We start from the raw sequence: 14,988 nt of genomic DNA, 5'->3' as shown, positions 1-14,988 counted from the left end.
TTCGAATGTATGAAGGAATAAAGAGCCGTGTTAATTTTTGTAAGAATCATAGCATGATTTTAGGAAGATTTTATTTTTTTTTGCCATGTTTAAAAAGATTTGGTTCCAAGATTTCAGCAACTTTTAACTTACTGTATCCGGAATACAGCGTGCAACCAATGTTGGATACACGCTGATAAATGGGCTGGATTTGCTACATCACGTAAATAATGAAAGTGTTGCTACAGTGAATCTTTAAACCCCAAATGTTAGTCATTTATGAAATTTTCCCTAAATTAATTGCCAAACTGCAGCAACTAAATACCAATCTGCTGACCCAACTACTGTCGGTCGAACTGAAATATAAAGTTAATTAATTGGCATTGATAACTCAAAATCACCGTATATACAGGGGCGGATTTACATTGTTGTGAGAGTGTTCACCCCCGACAAAAAATTACAGTGTATATATAAGGTAAATTTTTAGTGTTTATGTACATATATTAACTTTTGAACACCCTGAACAAATGTAAAAGGTTAGCTCGATAAAGCGGTTATTTTTTTCAAGGGTGTTCAAAATTGTCTCGCATATATGTCTTAGCGTGTTCTAAGTTTGATCGTGAGTTTAGGGATAACATAGTTTTTTATATTTAGTATGTTTTTTATTTAATATTTGTGAATCCCATCATAATAGGCCACATGACTATTTTAAATTGAAAATCCTGAGGGATCACGCTACACTAGGTGTAGATATAATCGGGCCGGCTCGAATTTTTATATATAAACACACGATAAACCAAAATTGCCAACTAGTCGTGTTCTAATGAGAATTTGATCGTGAGTTTAGGTTAAAAGAAACGGGTTAGGATTATTAGAGGGCGAGGTTAGATTAAACAAACGGGTATGTTTTGATTTCTTATATTAAATAATATATGTGACCCATCATAATAGGCCACATGACTACTTTAAATTGCAATAAGTCACCGTTAGTTTGAGTGGTACCGTTGAGGGTTCATTCACACGCTACACTATCATCACATATTTTAAACGTTGGATATGCCTCTACATAGTTTCAAACCTTATCTACGTGATAATTTTTGTCCTTTAAATAGCCTATGCTATTATTTATGATAAAGTTATACACGTATTTATAAATTATATATGTATAAAAATATTTATAAATTGTATATATATAATCGGACCTTTTGGTTTGAACTTTATCCAAAGTTTCCAAACCAAACACACTTGTTTTTTTTTTTTTCACATATTTTAAACGTTGGATTCCTACTACCCCTAAACTTTTTAAAACAAAATAATTATCATCTTGAACTTTATCCAAAGTATCTAAACTTGTTTTTTTTTTTTTTTTTTTCCAGGGTTCCTACTACCCCTAAACTTTTTAAAACAAAATAATTATCATCTTGAAACTGAATATCTAAATTCTTATGGGAGAGTGACATTCACGCACTGCCACATGTATATTTAATTTTTCTTTTTTTTTAAATTCTCTTCCTATTTTTCTCTTTCCTGTGCAAGCCAATCATGGCTGCCCCTTTTCGTTCATTTTTTTTTTCTCTTCTTTTCTTTTCCTTTATTTTTTTGCTTCTTCATGATAATCCATGGAAACGTTGATTTATGCCCATGTGTTTTGAAGCCCCAATTTCGTAAATCTATAAAATATTGTTCTTAATTATTCCAGCGAGATTCAAAACACATGGCCCGAATTTAAAATTCCGGTGATAAAATCTTTTTCGGCAAGCTTCAAATTCCAGCGACAAAATCTATTCCAAATCTCATATTTGCCATGGCAACAATGGATGGAGATCCTCCGGCGTTAACGAGAACTTTTGAAAAAAGAAATTAAAAAACTTTAAACTTTAATGATAGTTAATTAGGTGTAATTAAATGTGAAGTACCCAATTAAAAAATGACACTTGTATAAGATAATCAGATTTTATGCTTCTCACTCTACCAAAGTGAGTGAAATACACTCTCATTGCCACCTCAATGCTTAGGGTGATAATTATTATGTTTTAAAGGGGTAATAGGAACCTCAAAAAGGAAAGGTGTGTCTTGAAACTTCTAATATAGTTCGGGCATATATTTATGCCTCATCTCATTTGTGTAATGATCCGTGATTTATGTCTTCTGTAATGCCTTTTTAAACACTCTATTAATAAAAGCACTTTAAAATACTATCGTAAGGGCTTATCAACACACCGTAAGCAAATATATATTGAAAATTGTTAATTATTGATAAAAATTTGACAAGTATTTCAGTTGAAATTAATAATGTTTTTTAACTCACAAAATTTCACCATTGTTATAAATATTATCATATATTGTGGATGTCTATTTTTAGGAGAAAACTTAGGTTTGTGACTTTCGGATCGACTTAATTTTCTTCTATAAAATAAAGATGTTCTCTTCATTGTATTTCATCACACAAGAGAAATAAAGTATTTTCCTCTCTTCTCTCTTCGGATCGACTTAATTTTCTTCTATAAAATAAAGATGTTCTCTTCATTGTATTTCATCACACAAGAGAAATAAAGTATTTTTCTCTCTTCTCTCTCTTTCCCTACAATATTCTTCTTCTAGTTTATTATTTTATAACAACCATCTCTTTTTTTCTTTGCTTTAAACGATCATATCCTACTATAAGTCTAACTTTCAAACCCCTTTTTTCATCTTCAATTTCGAATAATATTTGTTTCCAACTTCAAGCAAATATTATCCTAACACCTACTTAAAGCCATTAATTACTTTACTTGAAAGTTGAAACAATCTACCTGCGCTAATGCATATTTATAAAATAATCTTTAATAAATTTAATTGAGAAAGAAGAGATAAGATTCTCTAAATTAATAATATAAATATTTTAATTTGAATTAGGGTTAGATTATTTTATTTGCCGACGAATTAGAGTTTTAAAATGTGACTCCTATCCATTATCCACCAAAACAATCCTATAATCTCGAATCAATTACACCATTAGCTTGAATTTTTTTAATGCATTATTTTTTTTTCCCAATAATCAATAACATTTACAATTCGAAGGGACAAAAATGTTCATACCAAAATTGCAACCATATATACTTTCAAGTTTCAACTATATACTGTTAAAACAAAACATAGTAGAAGAATATGTAGTCATGTATCTTATAAAACCATACCCTTAATAAATGACCTTTGGTTTAATTTTTGAATCCACTGATCGGAATCTTAAAAATATCTTCATCTAGTCTCTTATAAAATTAACTAGATACAAACTCCCGTGCCATCACAGATCCAATCTTTATTAATCGTATTATTAAATTCAATTAGTTATATGTATAAATAAAATAAATTAAAAGAACCAACTGGTTTGGAACATCCAAGAGGACACCTGATCTGTGCTCTCTTCCATTTGTCATATTTAGACTGTTTTTAGAACTATATTATCATCAAATACGAAGTAGTAACAATACAAACTTAGCATAAGACATGGATAATTAAATGATGGAACAATTGATAATCATGATATATTTGGAATATTCACAAACAAAGTGATTAAAAATATAAATCTCAATTAATTAAAGGTTAATTATCAGCAAGGCCAAACAGCCCCACGTGGCCAATCATATAATTATGTTCTTCCCTACATTTTTGTAAGGAATATTTGATCACTTTATATAATACAGTGAAAATCTGCATCAAAATGGACAAATATCCCACTAAGGAAATTTATAGTAACGTGAAGCAAATCAATTTGATCCTTCTTTTTTAAAATAACTATCAGCAAGGCCAAATAGGCCCACGTGGCCATCAAAGAGAAAATTTAAAAGAAGAAGTGCAAAACTGTGAAGGTTCAATAGGTTGCGGTTTAAAAGTGACGCATGGAGTGACATTTTAGTTGGACCTGCATTTTACATTTTATTTGGTCCATAAGTTGAAAGGTACCAAAAATATATCATCAATTACAACATTGTTGAACAGGCTGCCTGCTCCTAGACTCTTATTAATAGTAGTAATAGTAAAGTAATTACATCTAATAATCTTTTAGCGTAAAATGTAAAAAAGAAAAGATGCTCCCTTTGTTTTAATTTATGTGTCTTATTTTCCTTCTTAATTTGTTTAAACAATTACACCACTTTCTATATCTAATAATCATTTTAGCGTAAAATGTAAAAGAAATTTTTAAAACTAATAATAATAAAATGTTTCAAAGAAATTCGCGTCGAGAAAAATAATAATCAAGACAGAAAATATCGCCACAATCTTTGTATTTGATTTGAATATAGTGTTCAATCTCTATGATTCCTTACGATTCGTCTTTTAACAATAAATTACTTTGTTTCGACGATTTTGAACTTGATGGATTTGATTATTTTCCTTCTTAATTTGTTTAAACAATTACACCACTTTCTATATTAGTACTTAATGAGACCACATATTTATGGAGGAGTTGTGACAATATTCGACCAAAGCACATACCAATACGATTTTGATACATTATACATATTTTTAATTTAAAACCACAATAATAAAATAACGTTTTGACACACATTGTAGCCTAAAGAAATTGGACCATTACTTAAATACATATTTTTTAATTGGACTAATATATCTTGAATTTAATATAATCAAAATTTCTTGTAATTTAAAACTTAACAAAAATTAACATTTTGACACATTTTATTTTTTAAAACGACAAAATTAAAAAATTATCTTTATTTTTTTAAATTCCGTGACAGTCAAACTAAGGCAAACAAATATAAAATCAAGGAAATAATAGATTGTAAATTTTAATATTATTATTTTTATTAAAAATAGTAAATGAAGTCTACCGACTAGAGTCTACTATTGGCAGAAACATTCCTGCTCCAAAGATTTTTTATCCAGCTTTTCCCAGAAAAGGCTGGAATTTATGAAGAATACAACAGAAAAAGGAAAAAACGTAATGCAAAAGAAAGGTAAAGAGTCCCGTGTAAGGGTGGCAACACCCCTTGGATGACACCTAACCACAAAGTACTTCCATTTCAATAATATCTGCAACTCTTACTATCGTGTGCTTCTTCCTATGTTACGTATTTCACTTGCAATTGCCTTTTAATGTGACCCCCACATATTTCGGGCAAAGCTATAAATTGTGTAATAATGAGAAAATAATTACAACACGGTATCTTTAAATTTCTGCCTAACTTTTTGGGCCAAAAAAAACATAATCTCAAACTCCTTTGAATCACAGAAAGATGAAGGAAACATGTGAAGGAACAAACTTTTGGACCCAAGAAATACCAACTCTTCCACAAGACCTCATCACTGAAATTCTCATCAGGTTACCTATCAAAACTCTCTTGAAATTCAAGTGTGTTTCAAAATCATGGCTTTCTTTACTCTCAAACACTGTATTCCACAAATCCCATGTCAATTTTTCCATAAAGAACTCCAAAATGACTGATTATACACTTGCTGTTGTAGCCACAGTTTCTGGTTTGGGTAAAATCTGCCATGTTTACAACATAAGCTCTGAAAATTCATGTGTTACTGTTGCTAAACATGATTGTCCTCCTAAATCTTTGTCTCTGTCAGCTTTTCTTTTGGGATCTTGTAATGGCTTAGTTTGCTTAACTACTGATTCATTTGAACTAATGTTATTGAACCCATGTACTGGAAAGTTTAATGTAATTCCTGATACTACGATTCAGTATAAAGTTGGTGCTGGTGGTTGTTATGTTAGATATGGATTTGGTTATGATGCATCTGTTGATGATTATAAGGTTGTCAAGATCTTTAGTTTTCCTCAAAGTGAAGGCAGACATGTGAACATGGTTAATGTTTATAGCTTAAAGGCTAATTCTTGGTCTACTATTAAGTGTTTTAATAGTGGTTATATAACTGCAAATGTTGGTGTTTTTGCAAATGGAGTTCTTCATTGGGAAGTAGGCGATCGTGGTATTTCGGAGATTGTTACTTTGGATTTGGCTGCAGAGAGATACGGAAAAATAGCACTGCCGAGTTACAAAGATGGAGTTATTCGTTGGACATTAGGTGTTTCAAGAGGGTGTTTAGTTGCTTGTTGCAACTATGAACCAAATAATGCAGATATGTGGGTGATGAAAGAATATGGTGTCCAGGAATCCTGGACTAAATTGGTTACCATCTCATCACCAGTAGATCGAAGAGTTTACATCTCACCATTGTTTGTGGGAGAGAATGGTGATGAGTTTCTGGTGAAGCTTGGCACAGAGCTAACACTGTACAATTCAAGAAATGCATCATTCAAGCGACTTGCCGATTATGTGTCGGGTGATTTTCTTCAAGTTCAAGTGGCCACCTACTTAGAGAACCTTAGTTCACCTCATATTTAGTAACGTGACAACAGGTTACACCTTGAAGGCAAAGAAAGAGAGGGTAAAAGATCTCTTTGATTGCCTGGCAGGGGTGGAGCAAGGGTTCATCCGAACCCCATTTGACTCATAAAATTGCACTGTATATACAAGGTTAAATATATATATATATATATATATATATATATATATATAGAAGAGAGAGAGAGAGAGAGGATGTTGAATCCCCTTGACTTATTCATGCGTTTACTTCTTCATAATGAAAATCCTGGCTCCGGTTGCTTGGTGTCCTGTTCTCAAATTTACTGATAACTTGTGTCTTGTCATTGTCTCTTTTTGCATTTTTCCTTTTCTTATAAGGTGCTATAGATATCATGCTCAATTAGATGTTCTATATTTCTACACAATTCATATCATGCACCATACTGTTACACAATCCTTGAATCCACTAAAGATCAATGTCAGATATGAAAGTTTGGGTAACAAACAACTGCTTGAATGCATATTGAATATGTACAGATCATCTTCTTGTGAGCTTTATGAAAGTTCCTAGAGTAATTTGGTTCTTTTTGATGGGTTGTTGAATAGCTAGAGGTGCGAACAAGTCTTCCCCTTCGGGGTGACATCTGATACAAGAATTTTAGAATGTATGACAGAGTAGGATAGCTTGTTACAAAATGGACACTTGTCTGTTCAATTGGTTTTAGGTTGATTACTTGAGATTTAAGTGCTGCAAGTTTTTCCAATGCTAATCTTGGCATGTGCTTGCTCTTTGGGACTTGGGTCATGCATTGTTCTGGTGCTCGTTAAACGCTCCCCCTCAAGGATGATTAACCGTGCACACACACACATACATATGTGTGTGTTTGTGTGTGTGTGAGTATGTGATTATATGCATTTGTATCTATGTGTGTGTGGGCGCGCACACATGTGTGTGTGAGTATGTGATTATATGCATCTGTATCATGTATGTACATGGCGTGTATTGGCATGGGGGGGTGTAAAGAACCGGGCATTTTAAAGGTGAAATTGAGCTATTGAAGTTGCTTTAGAAAAAAAAGGCAATTGGGCCTGGATGAGTTGGACTTGACTCTTGGGCTATTTTAAAAAGGGTAATTGGACATCACCTGCCGGTGATTCCTCTCACACGGCACTTTCAGGGGTAATAATTAACTATGACATTCCGTTCGTCTAAGTTACCACAAAGACTAACAATAACACAACCATGAACTTTGAAAACATGAACAATTAAAAGGAAAGACAAACAAAGAAACTAGTCGAAGTTGCTTTATTTGTTTATTCTGCATCAGCAGAGGCTAATAACTAGTCTGTTTAAGTGGGAAGGAAGACTGCTTGGTTTCTTATTAATGACTGAAATCTTCAGCACTGTGAAGTACATGTCCAGCCTCTTGTTAGCTTATTTTGTTGTTTCAGCTTCTTGACTAGCTTTATTTTACTTACAAGTTGCTGTAAAGGCATAAAAGAATCGATAATTTAAGGAGTAGGACTTTACGTTACCGATCATTATTTGAATGAAGTCAACAGTTCTTCGTACATAAACATGTAACTTGCACTTTCTCATTCCGGATAATCTGATAAGTAAATGGGATCTATGCTGCTTTCTGATGTTTATCTCCAAAGTTTGAAACATCCCATTGTTGCTGAGCTTCTGTTATGCTGTTAATATACACTTGGTATTTCATTTATCGCCTTCTGATCTATTCTACTCAAACTATGTTTCTATTGTGATACTAGCATGTTAGTGTTTTCTATCTTGCTGCTCTTTGAAATTTAGAAGAAAATGGACATTTTGTCTATAACTCAACCTCAAAACTAGATCATATGTCAACTTCTCTTTGAAATTTAGAAGAAAATGGACATTTTGTCTATAACTCAACCTCAAAACTAGCTCATAGGATGAGGCTTGCCCAAGATCATATAAGGAGATGTCAACTTATTCATTCAACCAATGTAAGACACATTAATGTCCTTGCCCGCAAGCCCATACCTGGATTAGGCAGGGACAACATCAAATGGGGGCCTACAATAGGGGTAAATCAAGAACAGGGGTGGGTTAGACTCTGATACCATGTTGTGAAAATGAATTGGGCCTAACTCAGCCTAAAAGTTAACTCACGAGGTGAGGATCTTCCAATACGATATAAGGAGACATCAGTTCATTCCTTCAGCCAATGCCAGAAAGGCAGAAACTAACTTTTGTGCTTTAATTGTTACTTTTCTTTGCTACTATTTCTGTACAAGATTCATTTTGGTATAGAATATTTTGTCTCTATGTTGATGGGGACTTTGATACTTATTTATCTTCTGGTGGTCTTGAAGTAGCTACTAAAGATGTCATCCACTTTGTTTAGCAATTGACTCTGCAAGATGATGTTATTTTATCTTTCTCTTTGCTATAATCTGAGCTGTCAGAAACAGCGATAAAATCATTCAGATTAACTGAATGTTTCCGCAGTAGGTAGTCTTGATTAAACTCTTTTTAGATATTAGATTTATATTTATTTTTAAATAATTAACAAATTATTATTCGGATACGTACAGCGGTGAATGTGAATTATTTACATTTGTAGTGAACCATATCCTTCATGGATTCTCTAAATTTTCTTTTTATTAGAGCGATTGAGATCTGCATTGCCATACTTTAGAAATTTGATATGCTTAATATCAATCACTCTTGGAACGGAAATCATCAAGAGGTAATGAAAAATTTGTCAGAGTGCAAATGTTGAAGCACATGGATTTAGGAGAATGGATTTGAGGTTGTAAATGCCAATGTTATCAATTTTGAATATGGACATTTTATACTCATCAAATGGATGATTTTGTTGGGAGTAACTCTTGCTACTCCCGACATGTCTTGCAACAGGCTAGCCGGTACACTTCCTGCAATGGCTAAACTCTTCCCAACTTTGAAAGCATATAAATGCAAAAAAAAAAAAGGAACCATTGATGTTGAAAAATCATGTGCTCTTTCATGGTTCCAGTTTTTTACTGCCTGGATTTCCTGTAGTATTCAAATACAACTACTTTTGTTTTGTACTCCTTAAAAAGGACAATCAGTTGCACGAAGCAGTGCGGATCTACAGCCCATTGAGGGTGTTCACCCGAACACCCTCGGCAAAAAATTACACTGTATATATAAGGGATTTTTATATGTTTTATGTACATATATAAATTTTGAACACCCTGAACACAATAGTAGAGGTTGGTTCAGTGGTTTAGAGTGTTTGAAATTCACCTTGAAGTTTCAAGTTCAAGCCTCGGGCACTACATTTTTACTTTTCGAACCCCCTCAGAGAATATCCTAGATCTGCCACTGGCACGAAGCATCCCACGTTTAAGAAAGGAAAAGGAAAAAAAGAATTAAAAAATTTCTAGCTAGTTTGACTGAGAGCTGGGTGCAATGAATCATCATTTTTTTATGGAAAAAGAAACCCTTTTTTTTCAGTACTAAAGAGCTGGTACAAATACAATGGAAGCGCTTATGCTCGTCTCAGAAGAAATATACCATGCTTCAACTACATCTGATAAGTTCAGTACCACTGTACCAGCAGGTTGAGTATCAAAAGACTATTCTCGAGAAAAATTCAATGGGACTACGGGAGAACTTAACTTTGAAGTAGTAAACTGCATAATGAATAAGTACATTCAATTTGCACTAGAATAAACTACATCACCTATCTAATAGAAACAAAACTTCCTCCACCTCCGTAAGGGTCCTCACTACTAGCTCTCCACTTCTGAGTAACACGCGCTGATTATCCGAGTCACATTTGTAGGCTTTTACTCCTTTCAATTGACTATGCCAAGGCTTGCTTCCATGAGATGTAGAATGACGTGAATTCTTCAAATACATTAAACGATCCATGAAGCAAGTAATCATTTCAATAGTTGATTGTAGGTAGAGTCTCCTAGGATGACAACTCCAGAGCAAAGCGTCCACAAGCAGTGGGCACTCCCCCGACGACTCTATCTGTACATTTAGAACGTCCACTTTGGGGTTAGCAACTCTATGGTGCAGCTCCAAATCTTTCATGTTGATCTCATCACATTCGTCAAAGTAAAGGTCAACTAGAGACCAAGAGGTCGAGTTTAATAGATATTTCCTCAACTCACCAAACCATGCAGCATTTAAATCTTTCAAGCGACAAAGACATAATTGTGAGTTCTTCAATTGGCCGGACGCTTTTGCAATTTTAAGCTTAGGAATTTGATCTCCCTCATACTCAAGTGATACCAAATTTGGAGCACCAATATCCCGTAAGCCCTTACAACCCTCAATCGCTGAGAACTTTAGGGATTGACTCCCAAAAATTTAAAACCTTTCCCACCCTGTAGAAAGGTCATATAATCTCAAACACTCAAGGACTTGAGATGTAGAAATAAGGTGCTGGAGAAATCCCCTAGATATCCTCATACATGATAGCTCTAAAGATATTAGATTTTGACATTCAGCAATATCCAATATAGGGGATTGTTCCCAAGGACACCCTGAATAAGACAAGTGTTCGAGAGTTGGTGCTTGGATTTTGACACTCTGGTTGTGGTTGCTACTAATAGAAACTGACTTGATATTTTGAAGATTCCGCAGCTCAATCTTTGTCAACAAAGGACAATAAACAATGATGAAATCGACAATCTAGGGACAACAATTGAGCAGAGTCTGAAGCAAGTTGTGGTCTAAACGAACAAAAGATAGAGAAAGCTTTCTCAAAGAATGGCAGCTTGCCACTTGACTGGTAGAAATGAAATATCCGTCAGATTACATTTCGACAGAACCAATTCTCTTAAAGAATTTGCTGCCAAGAATGTGAAAACAGGGAAGGGGTATGAGGGAATAGAAACCTTACAGACGAGATCTTTTACACTATTCTGAAGAGCACTGCCAAGCCAATTATCCATCTGAGGGAAATCAAGAGGATGATTTGATCCACTATTTTCTGAAATAGAAAGTTGAAACTTTTCGATAGGGATTTTTCTCTCCCTATATCTCGCCATGATTTGATCCACTATTTTCTTATTATTGCCTTTAACATTTTCGAAGGTGAATTCCTAGTTGGGATGAGCAAACCAGGCTTGTAGCCATGTTTTGGAGAGAGTGCTCATCTTGGCTGCTTCTTTAAAACTAAGGTATGAGACTATTTTGTAAATGAGGCATTCAGGCAATACGTCCATGGTCGTGACTTACAAGTTGTACTGTGATACAAATTCTTGAATTTATAGAATGCGGCTCCTGTGACAAGGAGAACGAAAGGAAATCCTTTACTTAGAGATTTTCATGGTGATAGGCCAAGTTATAAATAACAAAACTTGCGATTAATTTGTAACACATCATTAGTTAGTGTTAGGCTAGATTTTAGGCATAGAATAAGGATTCCAGTTATACTACGTACAGCATCTCTTGTAGCATGTTTTGGGGAAAAACTATTTGTTTTGAAACTTTTTTGAAAAAGCAAGTTTTCGCTTACTTTCTTTTTTTTTTTTTTAAATAAGAACTCAAAAAAAAAAAAAAAAAAAAAAAAAAAAACACTTTTGGCCTCCCAAAAGCTTGGCCAAATAGACTATTAATAGGGTTTTGCTAATACGGTAGTAATATTATTTGGCTATAATTATTGTAATCATTTTTATGCTAAAAATATTCAATGTATATCTTAATAATGCTAGTAAACCCTAGTTGATATATTTTGTTACTCTATTTTTTTTTTTATTTTTATTATGTATCTTGCTTGTGAAAATTGTGGATTTCAAAATTAGTTTTTTTGGTTTTAAGTTTTGAGAAATTTTATTTTGTATGAATTTATTAATTGTTAAGGAAAAATATTATAAGTTTAGTTAACCAAGTAACTTTAACTTATTTCAGGTTAAAACTATCTTCTTCTTTTTTTCATCCAAAGCAGAGATTTATATTGGTTCTTTTACTAAGTTTACATGTTTCCACGTTACTTAATTATAGTTATTTCAATTACTCATTATATATATATATATATATATATACACACACACACACAAGTTTAGTATCGTGATTCGTGACAAACAATAAACATATACATAGATTATTCGGAAAAAAAAATTGACGTAGTTAATTAGATCACGGCATGATAATAATTAGAAAATCGTGAAGCAACAAATTTATAATTTTCAAGACTAAATTCATGTATAAATTCGACGCCATCTTAATAACTCAAATGTACACGGCTTTGTTCGTTTGTGATACTTAAAGATATTAACCATCGAAGAGTGCCTTCTCATTCCTCCTCTGAAAAACCAATTGTACTCGATATATTATAAATGAGAAATAACATCATAAGTAAAAAATGCTCAAAACTTTGAATGATCAAAGGCATAGCTGACCGTTTAGATTGCTAGTAAAAGCAAGGAGAGCATAAGCAAGAAATTTAACGAAGCGGAGTTTTATAATTTAAAGTCCTGCAATGAATAAAGCAAAAATAAAAAATCAAATCTAAATCACACCAAAACAAACTATAAAATAAATCGGACAAACATAAATTTCCATGGGTACGCTCAGTGGCGGACCCAGGATTCAATAGTCCTGGGTGCTCACTGTAAAATCAACAAAAAAATATATTGCTTTGAGTAGGATTCGAACTCGGCTACTCCATGGCTTAGCTGTCACACCCCTTTTTTAAATCCCTCACTCAAAAGGATTTAAAAAGAGTTTTTCCAATTGAAGTGACGTTTTGAAAAGAGATTATTTTACTTATTCAGTGTCGTCACTTGGAATTGAGTTTTGGTGTTCGAAGTCACCTTATGAATCCCTAATCAAAAGGAAATGACTCTATTTTTATTGGTCTGCGAAAACAAAAGTCCGGGTAAGGAATTCTGTTGATCGGGGAGAAGGTATGAGGCATTCCCCGAGTCCCGTGGTTCTAGCACGGTCGCTTTATCAACTTGTGTTCGGCTTAAATTATTTTGGATAAAATGTATTTATTAGTTATGCCTACGATTCGCTTAAAATATTGTTGAACTTTTATTAGTCTTAACTAAGACGCGTAGTTGTGATCTCAGCCTCGACATGCATCGGTCAAGACACGTAAACGCGACTTTAACTTGTGTATCGCACCTAGAATTTTGAGCCTATTCGCCTTTGCTTAAACCATAATGATTATTTGGTCCCTTTTCCACTCTTTTACAACGGGTTTTGAAGCCAATTCGCAACATATCTCACTCCCTTACCAATGTTTTTACCACTCTTTTCTTTTCGAGTTTGCAATGGGTCTTGAATAAATTCATATCCATCTCGCTCAAACTCATCATAATTAATTTAGTTAGGCCTTAATGTGGATGTTGGCTCCAAGTATTTAGAGGACAATACCATGGACCACCTCGTTCAACATTATCAGACCAATTGTTGTTCTATCGCAAATTAAACTTAAGTACAAATTGGTTCAAACCCTCCACGCATGGCTAATGACGATTACAGATAAAAGTATGTAATGATGCATCAACGTATACATACAAATCATCCAAAAGAAATCCAATGACCCAAAGCTTAGTAGCAGCTGTTCCTTTTTGTTTTTTTTTTTTTTAATTTTTATTAATTTCTTAACTACATGACTTTAATGGATAGCCTAGATAAACTACGAAAAAAGCAGCAATTGTTATACTAGTTAATTCTTCACCTAAATCTCAATCTTTATCAACATTCATCTTTTGTACTAATTCTTCTTTTTTTTTTTTCTTAAACAAAAAAACGTTACTGTCCTTAAATCATTTCATAGTTAACAAATGTGGGGTCAACTAAACCAATACAAGTATCTCTTATGTTTTTTAAGAAACAAAAACGAAAAAGAAAAAAAAACCAATTAAAGTAATTATTCGGTCGACTAGCGAATTCAAAACAAATTTAGTCCCAAATCCTATTATACCCTCTTTTGCCATTAGTGACATTTGAAAATAAAAACTTCATCATCACCCCTACAGTAATAAACGTGGAAAAAATTAACATATCAACACAACAAATACCTCATTATCAATACAAAAAAAATGTCAAACACTTTACATAAATTATATGAGAGATTTTGAGAGATTTTAGAGTTAACGGTGTAAAGGTGGATTTCAACACTCGTTGCAAACCAACATGCATATTCACGTACAAAGAAATAATTTCATATGTATATATTTAATAAAGGAGTTGTTGAACAAATGAGAATGAGATTGAAATTGAACCTCAAATGTCTCTGCAAATCAAAACAGCGATCTTCGATGACTAAACGAAGCTCGAGCGGAAAACCTTTGAACTCGGCGGAAACCTCAAACGAAAACCTCGTACTCGAATAAAACCTTTTCGAAACACCTAAATTGCTCTAAGTATTTTTCCTCTCTATATTTTTTTGCTCACTGTTTTACTCTATTTTTTACTGTTTTCTCTCAGTATCCGTTTTGCTCACAGCTTTTTTTTTCTCTATTTATTTTTTTACTCTCCCTCCATATATTTTTGACGTTCTTCTGTCCCTGCAGTGTATGTGTATTGTGTATGTTATATAGGGTATGTACGTGTAGTGTCGTGCATATTGAGGAGATTGTGAGGGAGTGGGACTTTTAATGGATAACTTTGGTTTGAGAGTTTTAAGGGAGAGGGGCTTAGGGGGATTGGCTTGGGTGAGAGATCGTGAGGGTTAGGGATGGAAGGAGTTAG

The 14,988-nt window shown here is 33.4% G+C and overlaps 2 protein-coding genes across 2 annotated transcripts; one reads left to right on the top strand and one right to left on the bottom strand.

Annotated features, from left to right (window-relative positions):
- Nucleotides 1-5,010: 5,010 nt before the first annotated feature.
- Nucleotides 5,011-6,483, top strand: LOC132034358 (F-box/kelch-repeat protein At3g23880-like). Its single transcript, XM_059424684.1, has one exon. The coding sequence runs from the start codon at nt 5,214-5,216 to the stop codon at nt 6,330-6,332; it is 1,119 nt and encodes a 372-aa protein (XP_059280667.1). The 5' UTR covers nt 5,011-5,213; the 3' UTR covers nt 6,333-6,483.
- A 3,283-nt stretch (nt 6,484-9,766) lies between these two features.
- On the bottom strand, nt 9,767-11,330 carry LOC132035037 (uncharacterized). The gene is made up of 3 exons (XM_059425357.1): nt 11,112-11,330; nt 10,752-10,971; nt 9,767-10,616 (listed from the first exon to the last, which is right to left on the bottom strand). The coding sequence occupies exons 1-3, from the start codon at nt 11,328-11,330 to the stop codon at nt 10,006-10,008; spliced, it is 1,050 nt and encodes a 349-aa protein (XP_059281340.1). The 3' UTR covers nt 9,767-10,005.
- Between the last annotated feature and the right edge of the window lie 3,658 nt (nt 11,331-14,988).

Source organism: Lycium ferocissimum, chromosome 10 (genome assembly GCF_029784015.1).
Source record: "Lycium ferocissimum isolate CSIRO_LF1 chromosome 10, AGI_CSIRO_Lferr_CH_V1, whole genome shotgun sequence".
Classification (NCBI taxonomy): Eukaryota; Viridiplantae; Streptophyta; class Magnoliopsida; order Solanales; family Solanaceae; genus Lycium; species Lycium ferocissimum.
Note: the sequence above shows the minus strand (reverse complement) of the source record. Positions and strands in the feature narration are given on the sequence as shown.

Coding starts and splice junctions, on each gene's coding strand:
- LOC132034358 (XM_059424684.1), top strand. CDS start 5,214: ATGAAGGAAACATGTGAAGGAACAAACTTTTGGACCCAAGAAATACCA.
- LOC132035037 (XM_059425357.1), bottom strand. CDS start 11,330: ATGGCGAGATATAGGGAGAGAAAAATCCCTATCGAAAAGTTTCAACTT. Junction 10,972..11,111: donor CAAATTCTTTAAGAGAATTG/GTTCTGTCGAAA, acceptor TGTTGTCCCTAG/ATTGTCGATTTCATCATTGT. Junction 10,617..10,751: donor AATATCTTTAGAGCTATCAT/GTATGAGGATAT, acceptor TAAAGTTCTCAG/CGATTGAGGGTTGTAAGGGC.